This window comes from Equus quagga, unplaced genomic scaffold (assembly GCF_021613505.1).
Source record: "Equus quagga isolate Etosha38 unplaced genomic scaffold, UCLA_HA_Equagga_1.0 153_RagTag, whole genome shotgun sequence".
In the NCBI taxonomy this organism is placed as follows: Eukaryota; Metazoa; Chordata; class Mammalia; order Perissodactyla; family Equidae; genus Equus; species Equus quagga.
The window spans coordinates 4178153-4195950 of NW_025796915.1; the positions used below are offsets into that span (position 1 = coordinate 4178153).

Below are 17798 nucleotides of genomic sequence, written 5' to 3' on the forward strand. Positions count from 1 at the left end.
AAGCATTGACACTATCTTTTCTCGCTACCTGAATTTTATAACTGAAAAAGAACTTCAGAAATGATGAAGCCCAAACCTTTTCTTTTGCAAGGGTATATTCAGAGCAGAGATTGATTTAGTCCAAAGTCACAGAGTAATCAGATGGAACTAGACTCTACTCCAAGACTGTAAGGTCTAAGAGTTTTATGAAATTGTATGAAATGTGAATTAAACAGACAACGTGATTGTCATGTACTTAAAAGCCTTATAAATACTTGTCCCACATGTGGAAGAAGTTTTTAAATAGTGATTTTGGTAAACCTACTGTACTATGCAAAAGAAGGCTGCCCTACACTCAGTTTGGAGGGCTTTCAAGATTACTTTTTATTACTTGTTAAGCATATCATCAATTTTTTTTTAAATGTCATGTTCCCGGAACTAAAATCTAGCCTCACCACCATATCCCTATATCTTACTCTTCCTTTCCACACGGTATCTGTGGTAGCCAGCCTCCAAGATGACCCCCAATGATCCTTGTCTCCTGGTATTTGCGTAGTCCCCTCCCACAGTGAATAGTGCTGACCTGTGTAACCAAAAGAACATCGCAGAAATTACAAATTATGGCTTCCAAGCTAGTCATAAAGACTTAATTATGGCATCCGTCTTGCTTTCTTTGATTACTTGCTTTGGGGGAAGCCAGCTTACATGCAGTCAGGACACTCAAGTAGCTCTACGACGAGGCATACATGATAAGAAACTGAGACCACCTACCAATAGCCATGTGAGTGAGCCATCTTGAAAGCAGCTCTTCAGCACAAACCAAGCCTTCAGATAAATGCAGCCTCAGCTGACTACGACTACAATCTCATTAGAGACTCTGAGCCAGAACCACGGAGCTAAGCCACTTGAAACTATGAGATAATAAATGTTTGTTGTTTCAAGTCACTAAGTGTTGGAGTAACTTGTTATGTAGCAATGGATAACTAATACAAGTGACTCATCTAAGATCAGAGTCAATTAGCTACAACGAAGATTTTAGTATTGTAAAATTTCAGTATACAAACACAGAAAACTTAAGTACAAGAATTTGGCTCAGTCAAAAAGTCCAACTACGTCTGAAAAAATTTGGTATAGCAGAAGAGCTCAAACTTTAAAAGTCAAAAGGGCCCAGTTTCAATGACCTCCACCAGTCTCTAACAGAGAAACCCTGAGCTTCTCTGAGAAACCCATTTCTCAGCTTCTCCAGCTTCAATATACTCATCCGTATAATGGAGATAATGCTATTTCCTTGGGATTTTGTAACTAACACAAGTGAAAACACCTAGCATAGTCCATAAATATCAGCTATTGCCACTTTTGTCTATGTTTGTGAGTCTCCCCTTCCATAAAAGTGAGTAAATTAGATCTTTTTTCCCCTCCATCCTGTCAGTTTCCCAAATCTCAGACAGACTCCTTACTCCAATCTTTAAAATGTCATATTTTCTAGCTGGAATCCAAGTTCAAAAATGCATTCTACACACCACAAAGTGGTTGTTTGCTCCCATGGAATACATGCTCTAAAAATCCCCAAAACATAGCGCAGAGACTAAAGGTATTCACTGATTTTTAAATATTTATTGTTCCCCTTCCAGGTAGGATATAATAGCTAGGAGGTAAACCAGCATTCCTAACCAGAACTAGGAAAGCTAGACAATGGGAACAAACCACCTTTCTGAAGGCAGCACAGAGTAGATGAGGCAACAGGAACTAGAGGAACAGGTGATCTTACAACAGCAGTGGCTTTTACGTGGGGCACTTGCAAATTCTGGGAACAAGGAGAAGAGTGAAAATCTACCACAGAGGGGTGCTACTGGGAGGCAGACTAGTGGTCCCCCCTAAAGATGTTCACATCCTAATACTTGGAGCCTGTGAATGTTATGTTACATGGCAAGGGGGAATTTATGTTGCAGACAGAATTAAAGTTGCTAATCAGCTAACCTTAAAAGAAAGACATTATCCTAGATTATCTAGGTCAACCCAATGTAATCAAAGGGTCCTTTAAAGTGGAAGAAATGGAGGTCAGAGTCAGAGATTTGAAGATGCTATGCTCCTGGCTTTGAGTAAGAGGCCACAAGCCAAGGAATGCAGGAAGCCTCTAGAAGTGAAAAGGCAAGTGAATAGATTCTCTCCTAGAGCCTGCAGAAGGAAAACAGCCTGCCAACTCCTTGATTTTAGCCCAGTGAGATTCACTTTGGACTTCTGACTGTCAGAAGTGTAAAATAAGGAACGTGTGTTAAGTCACTAAATTCATGGTAACTTGTTACAACAACAAAAGGAAACTAATATTGAAACTTGAAGGGGTGTCTCAAGGAGCGGAGGAATGGTCAGTCTTCCCCTCAGGACATCTGCTGAATCCTGGGATTGCACAGGGCCAATACCTAAAAATCCAAGGGTAAAGCCTCTGAAACACAGAGCAGTACTTCCAGGAGTCTAGGGAGACAATAATTAAAATTTCAGACCCCCTAAGGGAGAGACTGCTGAGAATATAGCTAGTTCTTAGATGAAGACCCTAAAGAGCCAGCAGCAGATAGAAGATGAACCAAAACTGAACAGGCCAGAACTCAGGCTCACTGGATTAAGGTGACCATTCACCACTCTAAGTGCCCAGCAGAAGAATAATGAAAATCTTCTCTAGAGGAATCTATCAACACCCAGAATCTCTAAAATACTTTATACACAATGTATGGCATGCAATCAAAAGTATGTCAAATGACGGGAACACATGACAAAAACCGAGAAGAAAAAAAAAGATAATTTGAAGAGACTGTAGATAATTCGGATACTAGAGTCAGCCGACAAACTTTTAAGAATAAATGATTAGCAAAACAGCATGGTACTGGTACAAAAACAGGTGCACAGATCAACGGAACAGAATTGAAAGCCCAGAAATAAAACCACACATCTATGGACAGCTAATCTTCAGCAAAGGAGCTGAGGGCCTACAATGGAGAAAAGAAAGTCTTTTCAACAAATGGTGCTGGGAGAAGAGGAAAGCCACATGTAAAAGAATGAAAATTGACCATTCTTTTTCACCATTCACCAAAATAAACTCAAAATGGATCAAAAACCTAAAGCTGAGACCTGAAACCACAAGGCTTCTAGAAGAAAACGCAGGCAGTACACTCTTTGACATCAGTATTAAAAGTATCTTTTTGGACACCATGTCTTCTCAGAAAGGGAAACAATAGAAAGAATAAACAAATGGGACTTCATCAGATTAAAGAGCTTCTTCAAGGCAAGGGAAAACAAGATTGAAACAAAAAAACAACCCACTAACTTGGAAAAAAATATTTGCAAGTAATACATCCAACAAAGGCTTAATATCCATAATATATAAAGAACTCACACAACTCAACAACAAAAAATTAAACAACCCGATCAAAAAATGGGCAGGAGACATGAACAGACATTTCTCCAAAGAAGATATACAGATGGCCAATAGGCACATGAAAAGATGTTCATCATCGCTGATCATCAGGGAAATGCAAATCAAAACTACATTAAGATATCACCTCACACCCATTAGAATGACAAAGATAACTAAAACAAATAGTAACAAATGTTGGAGAGGTTGTGGAGAAAAAGGAACCCTCATACACTGCTGGTGGGAATGCAAACTGGTGCAGCCACTATGGAAAGCAGTATGGAGATTCCTCAAAAAATTAAAAATAGAACTACCATACGATCCAGCCATTCCACTACTGGGTATCTATCCAGAGAGCTTGAAGTCAGCAATTCCAAAAGTCCTATGCACCCCAATGTTTATTGCAGGATTATCTACAATCGCCAAGATGTGGAAGCAACCTAAGTGCCCATCAACAGATGACTGAATAAAGAAGATGTGGTATATATATACAATGGAATACTACTCAGCCATAAAAAAAAAAAAAAGAACAAAATCGTCCCATTTGCAACAACATGGATGGACCTTGAGGGAATTATGTTAAGTAAAATAAGCCAGATAGAAAAGGACAATCTCTGCATGAATCCACTCATATGAGGACTTTAAACCTGTGGACAAAGAGAACAGATTAGTGGCTACCAGGGGAAAGGGGGGGTGGGGGGTGGGCACAAAGGGTGAAGGGTTGCACCTACAACACGACTGACAGACAATAATATACAACTGAAATTTCACAAGATTGTAACCTATCATTAACTTAATAAAAAATTTTAAAAAAAGAATAAATGATTAGTACGCTGAAGGAAACAGAGCAATAGATGGAAAACAGATGAAAAAGAAATCATCAGAAAATCAGCATCTAAAAAGAATCAAATGGAAACTCTAGAATTGAAAACTACAATATCTGAATTTAAGAGCTAATTAAGAGATGTTTAATAGAAGATAAAAGAAGACAGATTTGAAGACCCAGAAGAAAAATCAATAGAAATTATTCAAACTGAAGCAGAGAAAAGATGATTTTTAAGATATACAAAAGAGCACTGGTCACATATGGAACATAACAAAAAGCATTAATATATGTGTTACTGGAGTACTAGAAAGAAAGGCGATAAAAACGGCAGAACTGAGAATTTCCAAAACTTGTAAGACATCATCCCCACAGATTCAAAAGGATCTGAAAACCCAAAGCAAGATAAACACAGAGAAAACCATGACTAGATACAAAGTAAAAAATCTTACAAGCACTCAGATTAAAGATTTGTTAGCTTCCTGGTACCACAAACAATGGAAGCCAGAAGACATCAAAATCTTTAAAGTGCTGAAAGAAAACAACTACAAACCTAAAATTATATACAGAGCAAAATACTCTTCAAAACTGGAGGCAGGGGCCGGCCCCGTGGCCAAGTGGTTAAATTCATGCGCTCCACTTCGGCAGCTCAGGATTTCACTAGTTCAAATCCTGGGCGTGGACGTGGCACCACTCACCAAGCCATGATGAGGCGGCGTCCCGCATGCCACAACTGCAAGGACCCACAACTAAAGATACGCAACCATGTACTGGCGGCTTTGGGAGAAAAAGGAAAAAATAAAATCTTTTAAAAAAAAAAACTGGAGGCAAATAGAAATATTTACACAAAGAAATGCTGACTAAGTGCCTACAATGTACCAGACACTGTTCTGGGCACTGGAACTACAGTAATGATTAAAACAAAGTCCCTGCTCTCATAGAGCCTTCATTTCAATGTAAGAAGTCAGAATATAAACAAATAAATAAATGGAATATGTCAGGTGGTATCTCTGCTAGCTCCTCCTTGAAAATATTAAGCATCTCATCCCATTTCCAATCATCATTCCCCAACAAGCCACATCTTATGATTCACATTTCCTAGATTTTATTTTTTAAGTATCCAATCTAATATTTGTTAATACCCCCACAGCATCTAACATAGCTTATACATAAATGTTTGATTAATCAATACTTCTTAATTTGTAATTTATAATCCATTGCTAATTTACAGTAAAAACGTGTAGTGTGGTTGTCATATCTTCTGTCTGCAAGCCTACATTACATTTCTTTAATGATTCAGAAACACTTCAGAACATCAGAGCAGTGATTCTCAACCTGTTTGGTCTAAGAACCCCTTTTCATCTTAAAAATTATTGAGGATGCCAAAGAGTTTTGTTTATGTGAGTTTTAATTATCAATGTTTACGTAGATATTAAAACAAAATTTTTAAAATATTTATTAATTCATTAAAAATAAGAGTAATTAACTCCATTACAAGTTAAAACAAAAACTTTTACGAAAATAAATTATATGTTCTAAAACAAAAGTGAGAAAACTGCACTATTTTATATGTTTGAAAGTCTCTTTAATATCTGGCTAAATAGGAAACAGGTGGATTCTCATATCTGCTTCTGCATTCAATCTCTTGGGTATGTTGTTTCGTTTGAAGAATAAAGAAAATGTGGCCTCACAAAGACATGTAGTTGGAAAAAGAAGGAGCATTTTAATAGTCTTTTTAGATAATTATGGATATTCTTCTTGATATTACACCAAAACTCAAAACATGGTAGTTTCTTAAAGACTAGTTACAACGTAGAATCTGAAAGCATATCAAAGAACCTTTCATAGTCTGGTTATATTAAAATCCACCGGTCTATCTTGTACTTTGAATGGATCATTTACCAATATACGACTGTGCAATATCACAACTGGTCATTGGAAAATTGGTAATTTGGAAAATACTGGTTTCATTATGTTATGCAGCGCTTCCAAGTGTGGATATATCTTCCTATACAATATCTCATCAGAAGTTTTTAAGCACTAGGAAGCTGTCAGTCTCACAGTGGCAGATAGAAATTTTCCAAAATTCTAATTTTCACTTAAAAACTTAAAAATAGTATCACTGGCAACAAACACTGTAAGCAGTTTTCCTTGAAATGACAGGTGTATTTCATTCACTTGAAGAAACATTTACCATATGTTTATTTGCCATTTGTCTAAATAACCAGTGTGTCAGTCATTTTTTCAAGTAAAAACGGTGTTCCATCAAACAAGCAGCTTGTTCAGCTCACAAATCAAACAAGTGCACAGTTTTCCTTCAAGACAACCACTGTACTTTAGTAAATAGAAGTGCTTTATGCATACCTCCAATTTTGCCACATGAGCTATTGAGAAGATATGTACTTAGTAATTTTTACTGCTTCATCCAGGACAATAAGTGAAACTGATATTTTTTACTGAGTCTGTGGTGGTAAAGATTACAATGACCAGTATAGTCTGGTGCCACTGATTTAACCTTTGCTAATGTTCCCGTGTTTTTACCCACTCTTTCTTTCTACACCATCAGTACACGTCAGCACACTTAAAAAAGGAAAATAACGTCAACATTATCATACAATAGTTTTGCTTTCATGGACTATACTTTGAGAACTACTATATTAGAGTGACTTAATTGTTTTTAATATCACTGTCAGTTCATATAAAGTGCCAGGGAACTATATGCAAATAAAGTTTAATCTAAAAGGGTCGCTATTATTATCAGGCCTTTAAAAACTTATCCTCTTGGAATTTAAAGTTTTTTTTGCCATGTTCTTACATTTTCAGTGTGGCATTATCTAGAAATCACAAAATAATTTATTAGTGCCAGAAGAAAATCTTGTCTGGCTCCTTTTCGTTTACAGATGAGGACACCGAGGCAGCAAGCATTTACTATGCAAGGACAAACTTCAACAAGTATTTACTGAGTTTCTATTATATCAGAGACTGTGTTAGTGTGCCATAATGCTACGGATGAAGACGACTCAGCTCTCACTCTCAAAACCCTCCTATCTAGCTAGTTAGAGAGACTTAGGTATTGAGATGGCCATACTACAACCTCATGTAGGCTACACCAAACATCCATATGAAGTGCTATGCAAATAGAGCTAAGCACTAGAATAGAAACACAGAGAAGAGGAACCAGGTAAGAGAGATGGTAGTATTTGAGCAGGGTCTGAAAAAGAGTATATCAGACAATTAAGACGAGAAAGAGTATGACAGGAAGAGGCACCGGCATGAGCAAAAACAGGAAAACACAAATGTGTATTATATATTAAGAAATTATAAGTAGTGCAATTAGGCGTGGTGGGAGAATCAGGAACTACAGCAGATGAGATTGAAAACATTAGCTATCATCAAGACAGGGAAGCCACAAATGCTATATTAAAAGAATCTGGACTAGACTTCTAATAGGGGGCAAAGGGGTAGGAATAAAGTCTTTTTTAGCAGGAAAATGACTACTATGTTTATATTTGGTAGTATGACAGTCTGGAAGCCCAGAGAAAGAAGGCAAAATAAAAAGAGGCCCCAGGTTAGGATTAGTAAAAAGGATAGCAATAACATAAAACAAATTTCAGAGACAATTTGATCAGGGCTAACTGGATGTGGAAAATACAGGGGAAAAAGGAATCAAAGATGATTCTCAAATTCCAAGAATGGTAGGCCAATCAAAGGAAGAAGAGCTTGAGGAGAGAAGGCAGTAAATCTGGGTTTCAAATGGGTTTCAGAAAACTACCTGTCTAAAATTTCACAAATTTCAATTTAAGTATCCACATTATTAGATAGAGGTTTTTACTTGTAAATACTTCCGAAGAATCAGAAAAGACTTGTCAGTCTCTGGCTTATATTTTAATCCCTAAAAAAATGTACGATTGTGATTAAGAGAAAGGATATATTACCAAGTAATTGGTGTCAGTTAAGATCTGAATTAGAAGTATGACAGTTTCAAAGAAGACAGCAAAGCAAGCTAGGAGAGAAGTAGCTGGAATTATAGCTATTCTTAGCATTGTCTAAACAAACGTCCTAGTAATAAGGAAATGCTACCTAATACTTCATTATCTGCTACACTTTTTGCCAAAAAGTATTAAGTGCCAGGTCACTTGTGACACTTCTTTTAAATGGAACATAGCAAAAAGGAAAAATGCTATGCAACAATGTTTACATTAAGGAAAAAAAATTACATGGAAAACTCCCAGTACAATATTTGGCATTTCTCATTTAAATCCTCACAACCTTTCGGCCTTAATACTACTATTCTCATTTTTAAAAATGAAAAAAAGTAGGGCTCTGAAAAGTTAATCTGCCAGAGCAGCTGCTAGGTCAGTAAGAACTTTTTATGCTGCCTTCTATTAAGATACCAAACCACCTATCAATTTAATTCAAATACCAACTACACCAAGATACATCAAGAAATGAGACATTTAAGATTAGATGACCACCTATCACCAAGAGAATGAAAATTCAGGAAGAAAGTAAAATTTAAGAAGAAACAAATTATATATGATTGTAGAAATCTACTGACTCTGTAAAATGTACTGTTCTTTTGGAAATAAGATCCAACATTAACCCACATTTTAATTAGCTTGAGTTTTGTTTTGCTTTGTTTTAAATACATTAGGCTTTTAAAAACACTGAAATAAGGCAAGGACTGCCACTGCTATCTCCATGGGCCCCAAAGGATCAGTCACTCCAGGTGAGAAAAAGCCCCTGACTACAGATAACTCTCTCAAGTAATAATAAGTGATCATCAAATGTCAGTCCAAATACTTATTCTTCTATTCATCCCATCATTTAATGAGAATAATTAAGCTACTTATAAAGATACATAGTACCATAGTGTCAAAATCAAATGATGACCTGTATATATACTGTCAAGGTGTTAGCAAAGTTATAGCTTGTGATATTATGCCTATTAAAAGAAAGTGGCTAATGGAAAAACAGAGAAGTAGACAACATGCATAATCAAAGATATAGGCTCACTGTCATAAAAGGAATGGAGAAAGGGGATTGCTTAACTTCAGGAAGGAAAGTTTTTCCTTCAGGCTTCCAAAACCACAATTATGTTTTGAAATAAAATAAAAAATTCACCAAAGGACCACCCTAGGAGCAACAGGTGAAATTAAAATGAAAGCAGATTTTATTTAGTCTAAAAAAAAAAAAAAATGGGGGCCAGCTCCGTAGCATAGTGGTTAAGTTCGGCGCACTCCACTTTGGTGGCCCAGGTTCATGGGTTCAGACCTACACCACTCACCAGCCATGCTGTGGCAGTGACCCACATACAAAATAGAGGAAGACTGGCACAGAAATTCGTTCAGGGCTAATCTTCCTCAAGCCAAAAAAAAAAAAGAAAAAAAGAGGAAGACTGGCAACAGATGTTAGCTCAGGGGCGAATGTTCCTCTGCAGAAAAAAAAAAATCAAGAGTTAAACTTGGAATGAGCTACATCACAAAACAGTTCACTGTGATTTATTTGTAGTTAAGCAGAGATTGGAATGTTACAGAGAGGATTCTTTACTTACCAACAGACACTGGACAAGAACAGGGATGCTCATCCCTGGCTGTGCACTAACATAATCCAGAGAAGATTTCTGTTTAACAATAATGCCTGGTCCATCTCACGGAGACCCATTTGCTTACTCTGGGGTGGGGCCTGAGTGCCTGCATTTTAAAAAATCCTCAGGTAAAAAAATCTGAATAAGATGAGTAGATTGCATCAATGTCAATATACCGGTTGTGATATTATGCTATAGTTTTGCAAGATGCTATCATTGTAGAAAAATCAGTGAAGGGTATGTGGGATCTCTCTGCATTATTTCTTGCAACTTCATGTGAATCTATAATTATCAGAATAAAAAGTGTGATTAAAAAATCCCCAGGTGATTCCACTATGTAGCTAAAGTTGAGAGGAAAAAAAAAAAATCAGTGGACTGGAGAATCTCAAATTCCTGCCAATTCAAAGAGACTACAAAGTATTCTTTTATCTTAGCCACTGAAAGGTAATTAGGAATGCTTACCATTTAAAGGAATAATAATGCTTTGCAAAGCCAAATACAAATAATTTATGGTTAATCAAAAATGAAAAACCAAACTACTATGCACTCCCATTAGTATATAAATTGACTGGATAGATAAGCATTATACAATAGGTGTCATTCACTTCTTGACTGAGCCAGATATGTATATCATGGTAGGCAGCCTCTAAGATGGCCCCAAGGATCCCCACCTCCTTACTTTTGTGTAATCCCCTCCTGTTGGGTGTGGGCCGGATTTAGTTACTCACTTAGAAAGAATATGGCAAAGTAATGGGATGTCACTTCTGAGACGAAGTTATAAAAAGACTATGGCTTTCATCTTGAGGGCTCTCTCTGACTCCTGGCTCAGAAGGAAAGAAGCTACTTGTGATGCAAACCACTTTCTAGAGAAGCCCACATGGTAAGAAACTGATGTCTCTGGCCAAAAGCCAGCCAGTCAAAGAGGTTGGCCAACAGCTACATGAGCTTGGAAGAAGACCCTCCCCCAGTCAAGCCTTGAGAACTGCAATCCAGCTGGTATCTTGGTTGCAGCCTTATAAGAGACCCTGAACCAGAGGCACCCAGCTAAGCTGCACCCAGAATCATGACCCACAGAAACTGTGAGATGATAAACCCTTGCTGTTTCTAAGCCACTAAGTTCTGGGGTATTATGGGGCTAAAGATAACTAATACATATAGCTACCACAGGTGAAACCCAAAGAAAAGAATTTAATGTGATGACTTGTGCCTTTCTTCACAGCATCAAACCTCTCAGCTTCTACAACATTACTACCCACAATTTATAAACTGTTCTACTTTAGCTGACCTCACCATTACTTGGACACTTTCCTCATTCTCACTTTATTCAATTTCTTAGAATGTCTTCCTATCCCTCTTTTCTTTCCACCCAAATCCTAGCCATCTTGCAGATAACCTCCACAGATCTCTCTTCCATGAATACCTATTAGTATCCACTTAACGCCTGATTAAACTACTCACTGACCTAATAGCTTTGAGTGTCTAAATTCAAAGAGATCACAAACTCCTTGAGAATAAGCCTTCTCATATTCTCTTCAACATTTAGTACAGTACTGAGCAGATGCATTTACAGCTATCCAAGACTTTAAATCTCTTCCAGTGTATTAAACTAAAAAAAACCCTATTTTTGTTTTAAAGAAAAAAAAACAGGGGGTGGGGAAGAGTGGAAGGAAAATCAAGTCCTAGAATGTGAGATGTCACTAGTTCAGTCTGTATGTCTGAAACAGTTCAACTAAGTAAAGGCCACCTTATCTAAAGGCTAGCAGTAACGATAACAAATCCCCTCCAACTCTCTGATTAGCCTAGGAAGTATTATCCAGGCTCTTGAAATTTTCCTTTTATTAATTTCTTAAACAACGTGCCTTCCATCATTAACCCGCCTCTGTAGTAATTTATCCCTAGTCATAACACATGGAGAAACACTGCTGTTAAATTTTAACTAGATCAGTCATTCTCAAACTTTAGCTTGCATCAGCACCATCTGGATTTCTTACTAAAACAAGACTGCTGAACCCAACCCCCAGAGTTTCTGATTCATAGGATTATAGCCATAACAAATTCAACAAGAATTGATGTAATTGAAAACTTATAGCTCAAGGAAATCATCAGGGAAAAGATAAAAGTTCAACAGGAATGAACCATACCAAACACCTTAATAGCTTCAAAACATACACACTCACTCTCTCTCTCCTTTCTCTCCCTCTTCTCCCCCTACCCAAACAAGTTAACCAATGTATGTACATCTTGATACGCACACTTGAGTTCAATTTCTTGGAAACAAGAATCATCTCCAACTTGAGGCTTTAAAAGGATGATAAAGAAACAAAGCATTAATGTAAAAAAGACCAATCTAGTAGTTCGACTCTTGTTTTAACTTCCCAGATTAACAAAAACAAAGCAAAACAAAACTGAAGGTTCTGAGATGTAAACTGCCAGTTACAGGAAGAGCCAGGGCTAGAACTGACTCCCAGGCCAACATACAGTTCGCTGGAATACGCTGCCTCTCAATTTAGACTTGAAACCTCACCTCAGAAGTTCTTTAATGAAATCTTTTAATGAAATAGGTGAAATAAAATGAAAGATTTCAAATCAACAGCCAACAGAAAATTTCCCCCATAAGGATTAGATATTTCTGTCTTTAAAACAAGTTATTTAGAATAACAAATCTTACAATAGAAAGACATCCACCCCCTTCTCTTCATATCTCCTCTCTGACCACTCACATCCAACAGCCCCATGGCCCTCTTCCTCAGCATACTCTTTAAACTTGGTATTCCTAAGGGTTACTGCCCTTCTGACTCTAGTCATTCTCCCTGAGTGAGTCAAAATCATGACAGTGGATTGACTATAACTATTCCAGTGGTTCAGAACTATCATCACTGCAGTGGCTAAAAATATATAGATACTCAGGCTCCAACTCAAACTTAACTAATGAATAACAATCTCTGGAAATTGAGCCCAAGGACCTCTATATTCCCCACCTCTATATGCTCCTTAGGCAAGAACCATATCCTTTACTTAACACAGTGACTGGCACCCACACAAGGCACAACCAACATGTGTTAAACTTCACCACAGAGATATAAGATGGCAAGTTTAAACATTCCTTAACTGCAGAATTGTACAGTGTTAGTTTAATAAATTATCTAGCTATTTAGGCAATTACATTAGAAATTCACTGTCTAATATTACCAATACTAGTTAAGTAAATATAGTTGCATAAGTTAAGGGTTTTAAGCACTTCTCTACCATCAGTACAGGTTAAAGAAAGTCCCTGATCTTTTCCTAAAAGTTCAAAAGATAAGCTAGGTGGCCACAAAGGATTTAAATAAAACAAGACCAAATTAAACACATTATAACAAGAGAATCACAGAAAGCTAAAAGTTTTCTAAAAGAAAAAGTGAAGATTATAACTTACTTGATTAAAGACTAGAACTAACCTGCAGATATCTACAAATAACAGTATTAATGTGTCGTTGCCCAAGAACTACTCTCCCAGAAAAAATAATCAAATTCCCATGGAAAGATAAATTAACTTGGCGATCTTTTTCTCCCGCAAATTTATTTTCAATTCACTAATACTTGATTTCATATTGAAAAGTAGCATTGGGGAGCAGAGGATTTAAATTTTTTTTAATTAATAGTAAGCTCTCTAATGTGAACCAAGTAAAACAATGGTTTTCAACTTGATAAACTTAAAACTTGTCACATTAAACCAATGTTAATTTTTTAACTGAAAAAATTAGATGACTGATTTAAAGCCTCTGAAGATAAAGAGGTCTTATAAATGGGGCAAAATGAGCAAAAGTAAAGAGCAATTTACAAAAGAAATACCAATGCCCAATAAACATGGCAAAAGTCCAATCTCATCAATTAAAAAAAAAGGGCAAATTTTAAAAATTACCATCATTTTATCCCAATCAAGCACTGACTAGTGAGGTAAAACTAGTATAGCCTTTGTGAAAGCAATGTGGTAATACATATCAAATGCCTTGAATAAAGCAAATCCTTTGACTCAGCAATTCAACTTATCCTAAGAAAATAAAACGTTCAAAGATTTATCTATTAGGATATTTCCAATGAGGTTCACAAAAGCCAGAAACTAGAAAATATAAAGGAAGGCCAATAACAACAAATTAATTAAATAAATTCGTTTAGATCTGTAATCAGATAAGTATTTGAAAAATAGTTATTACTGACAGGTAAAAGCTGTTGAGATTCCTTCTGTTTTTGTAACCTGTTTTCTAGGGAAAACATAAACAGACCATACAGTATGATTCTGTTGTTATTAAAAATACGGATAGCTTACCCAAAGGTCTGGAAAGCTAACTACAGTTCAAATTTTGGTGTATCTCACTGAGTGGTAGGCTTACTTTGTCTTTTTATTTTTTCTTGCCTAACCAGTTTTTTCTTACAATGTGCATGTATCATCTGTGTAATTTTTTAAGTTTAAATCTATTAACATAAATAACCTATAATATAATCAAAGCCTAGTTTAGATCTAGTAAATACACCATTTGGAGAAAAGATGGTCTGGGATAAATCCTATCCTTTGATTTACTGATATTTCTAAGTTTCTAAATCTGAACTTTTAACGAGGAATAGATACATATTCAAGAATTCTATTTAAGAGTATCCTTACCATGAAGTAGACTAGAAACCAGAGTTTTCAAAAATCAGGAAACGTGGTAAAAGTAAGATACCTAAAAAAAATCCCTAGGTCTTATGGTCTTGTAGGTCTTTATTAGTTCAGTTCATCGGAGTTTATTCTCTCTCCCTGAAACTAACAAAGGAAGAATGATGTCATGTACATTAGCTATATCTCTCTTCCAAAAGAGACATAAAGAACTCGTAAGGTTTAGCATCAGTGATTAAGACGCACCTAAGACCAGAGAAAGCTGGATGAGATTTAACTATAAGAAAACAGACCATTAAGTTAAAAAATAAATATCCAAGAGGTTTTTTTTAAAGCTAATTAAAATGCCAATAAGCTAGGTAGTAAGTTTGAAAACATAAGATTTTACATAGTTGTAAGTAAGTGAAAAAAGAATTCAAGGTTTTACTATAAATTCTTTTAATGATGTTTCCTCAAAAAAGAAAAGAAAACTTCTCAATTAAGTAGCCTAAGAACTCAACTGTCATTTTTATGATCAGAAAAAGAGCAGTAAAACTTACCTTTCATCTACAACCATTGAAATCCCTTAGACTGCGTTATCTATATGGAAGTTTGAGATTTCCACTGTTTAGTAATAGCACTAGACGTCACAGATATTGTTTCCAGTATTATTCAAAACACTGTCTTCAAATGGGCCTAAATAGACGGTTTAATTTTCAAAAGACAGTGGTGCTTACTAGAAAATACTGTAAAAAACCTGTTAATCATGCAAACTCAACAAGTAGGCAGTGACATTCTATTTTGCCAGTGAATATTAGCCAGCCAATTTTAAGGATTAAAAAAAAAAAAAGGAATGACATACAAGGCAAGAGTAACTTGCTGGTCATGTATATACTTTCCTTCCATGTAACTAGTGTTTTCCAAAAGTTGCACTGAATCAAAATTTCATTTTTATCCTTCTATCAAAACCCTGTCGCCCCATAACTGTTCCCCCTCCCCCAAAAAGGGAAACTTTTGATTTCCTAAAGCTCAAAAATGCAAAATCTGACCCACAAGAAGGCTAAATGAGATGTGGTTGTCAAATTAAAACAAGCCTAATTTACTGACCACGAAGGAGAAATGATCGGAAACAGGAGTCCAGAAGCAGAAAGCCTCTACTTTCTAACTCACAATAGTGTCTTGTCCAATATTAGACAACAACACTGCGTTTTGTTGTTTTAGCTGCAGGCTGGGCATGCAATCTGCAGTAACTATTCCAACAGCATCAAGTCAGTCATATGCTACGACTGGAAAAAGTAGTAGTTAAGTCCCACACAAACAGCAAAGAGGTAAAGAGATGCAAGCAGAAGCCTCACCATCAGAAAAGAAGGCCCAACAGCACCTCTTCCGAGAAATAATTCCCTTCCCCCACCTTTAAGCAGGCATTTATGACTGCCAAGCGGATCCATTTCTCTATTAACTGGTGCCCACTTGGGGCAACCGTACACCAAGCTGCTCTTAGGCCTACTCTAACCTCTTCCAACAGTGCTCAAGTGAGACTGAAGGCCGGAGTAACCCTCTCAGAGGCCCAGTTCTTTCTGCTCTTCTCCACCACCACCTCTCCGCCCCGCCCCTGTAGGCGCTCCTCCGGCCAGAGGAAGGACACTGGGCCCAGGACGGGCAAGAAATGCCCGCAAAAGAAGTCTTAGGCGGCCGGAGGCCTCCGCCATAGCACGACCTGGAAAGCACCGCCCTCAGCGCACCTTCCCACACCCGGCTAACCAGCGAACGTCTCCTTTCGACACACGAGAGGCAGCGCAGGAGACAGGGCCGGGAGGCACCGGGCTGGGCTACGCACCAGGCCCAGGCCTGCCCCTCGGGGCCGCGCGGGCCGCCCGAGTCCGCTCCCCAGTCCGCCCCGGTGAAGCCAGCGCGGCGGCCCCCCTCACCTGGATGACCTCGTTGACCTCCCGGATACATTCCACCATGTGTTGCAGAATCTGCTCAGCCGTGAGCACCTCGTAGCGGTAATCCTCCTCCTGCTCGTGCCCCGGCCCGCTGCCGCCGCCACCGCCGCCACCGCCACCGCCGGGCCCCAGAGCGCTGCCGCCGCCACCGCCCGTCTCCCCGCACAGCAGTCCGTCCCGCTCCCCGCCGACGCCCAGCCCGGGCTCCACCAGCTCCACCTCGCCCAGATCCAGGTTATCATCGTCCGGCTCGTCCTCGTCCTCGTCCTCCTCCTCAGCGCCGCTGTCCTCCTCGCTGCACTCTTCGTCCTCATCGAACTCGTAGTTGTAGCCCTCGTCCGAGTCCATGGCGCGACGCGCGGGGGCCCGGGGGACGCTGGCCCTGAGGCGGGGAGAGGGCGGGGACGCCGAGGCCCCGGCTCTCGCTCCGGCTCCGGCTGATGTCCGGGCGCAGGCCTGGCTCCGGCCCCGCGGGCCGCGGCTCCTCCCCGGGCGCGGCGGTTGGCGGTTGGCGGCTGGCGGCGGCGGGGAGGGCGCGGAGGAGGGAGGGAGGGAGGGAGCGAGGGGGCCGCTTGCCGCCTGCCCCAGTCAGACGCGGCTCCTCTCCGGCCTCCGAGAGAAAACAGTCCCCAGCGCCACCTCCACGGCCGCTGCTGCCGCTCCTGAGCCAACAAAGGGGCGTGCGTCACCGCGTCGCGCTGCGTCGTCGCGTCACTCCTCTTGGCGTCACCGCGCCCCGCCCCGCCGCCCCTGCGTGAAGCGCGGGGAGACCCCACGGCTCGGCATGGCAGTGGGAGCGCGGCGGGAGAATCGCCCTGTGGGTTTCGGCTGCTGTAGCTCTGTGGGCCGGCACCTATGGACCCAGTACTTGAGGAGGCTACGGCCTTCTGATCACCGAGACAGGGGCCCCTGGGCCGCCTGGGTGGCTGTTTTTGCCGCGGGCCATAGGGATCCAGCCACCTCACGCAATCCGGTCGGGACGGCGGCCTTCCCACCGGGCCCTAGTCACTTCCCGCCTGCCCTAGAGTAATTCCGGGAAGACCTGGGCTGTTGAGCTAAAATTCCTGTTACAGGCCGGGCTACGACATGGAAATCTGTTTTATGCAGAACCTCTAAACTCTGTGACAGGTGAACTTGAAGTATTTCGTCTGATTCTCTACTCTGGTACAGACATGCCGTGGTTTTTAAGTCGCCTGTCGTGACGTCATTTTAAGACGCGTTTCCTGAACTGAGGTCAACAAGACTTTTTGAGGGCACTAAACAATGTAAATAGTCACGGCTTTCCTTAATTGAGCGCTGTGTAAGGGCTTTACATATGTTATTTCTCATCCTCACGGAGCCACAGTACCCATTTTATACCTGAGGCTCAACAAAAACGGACTTGACCAGGACCACGGAACACTCGCCCTGGTTTAGCCATTGAGTGACCTGAAACATCAATCACAATA

The 17798-nt window shown here is 39.5% G+C and overlaps 1 protein-coding gene across 2 annotated transcripts in view; it reads right to left on the bottom strand.

Annotated features, from left to right (window-relative positions):
• LOC124233093 (Bardet-Biedl syndrome 4 protein-like) overlaps nucleotides 1-16836 on the bottom strand; it is a 188414-nt gene extending 171578 nt beyond the window's left edge. The window contains exon 1 of one of the 2 annotated variants that reach the window (XM_046650201.1): nucleotides 16333-16836. In XM_046650201.1, the coding sequence (XP_046506157.1) occupies nucleotides 16333-16698 (366 nt within the window). In that variant the 5' untranslated portion in view covers nucleotides 16699-16836. The remainder of the gene's footprint in view (nucleotides 1-16332) is intronic. The other variant, XM_046650202.1, reaches the window with a different exon arrangement.
• Between the last annotated feature and the right edge of the window lie 962 nt (nucleotides 16837-17798).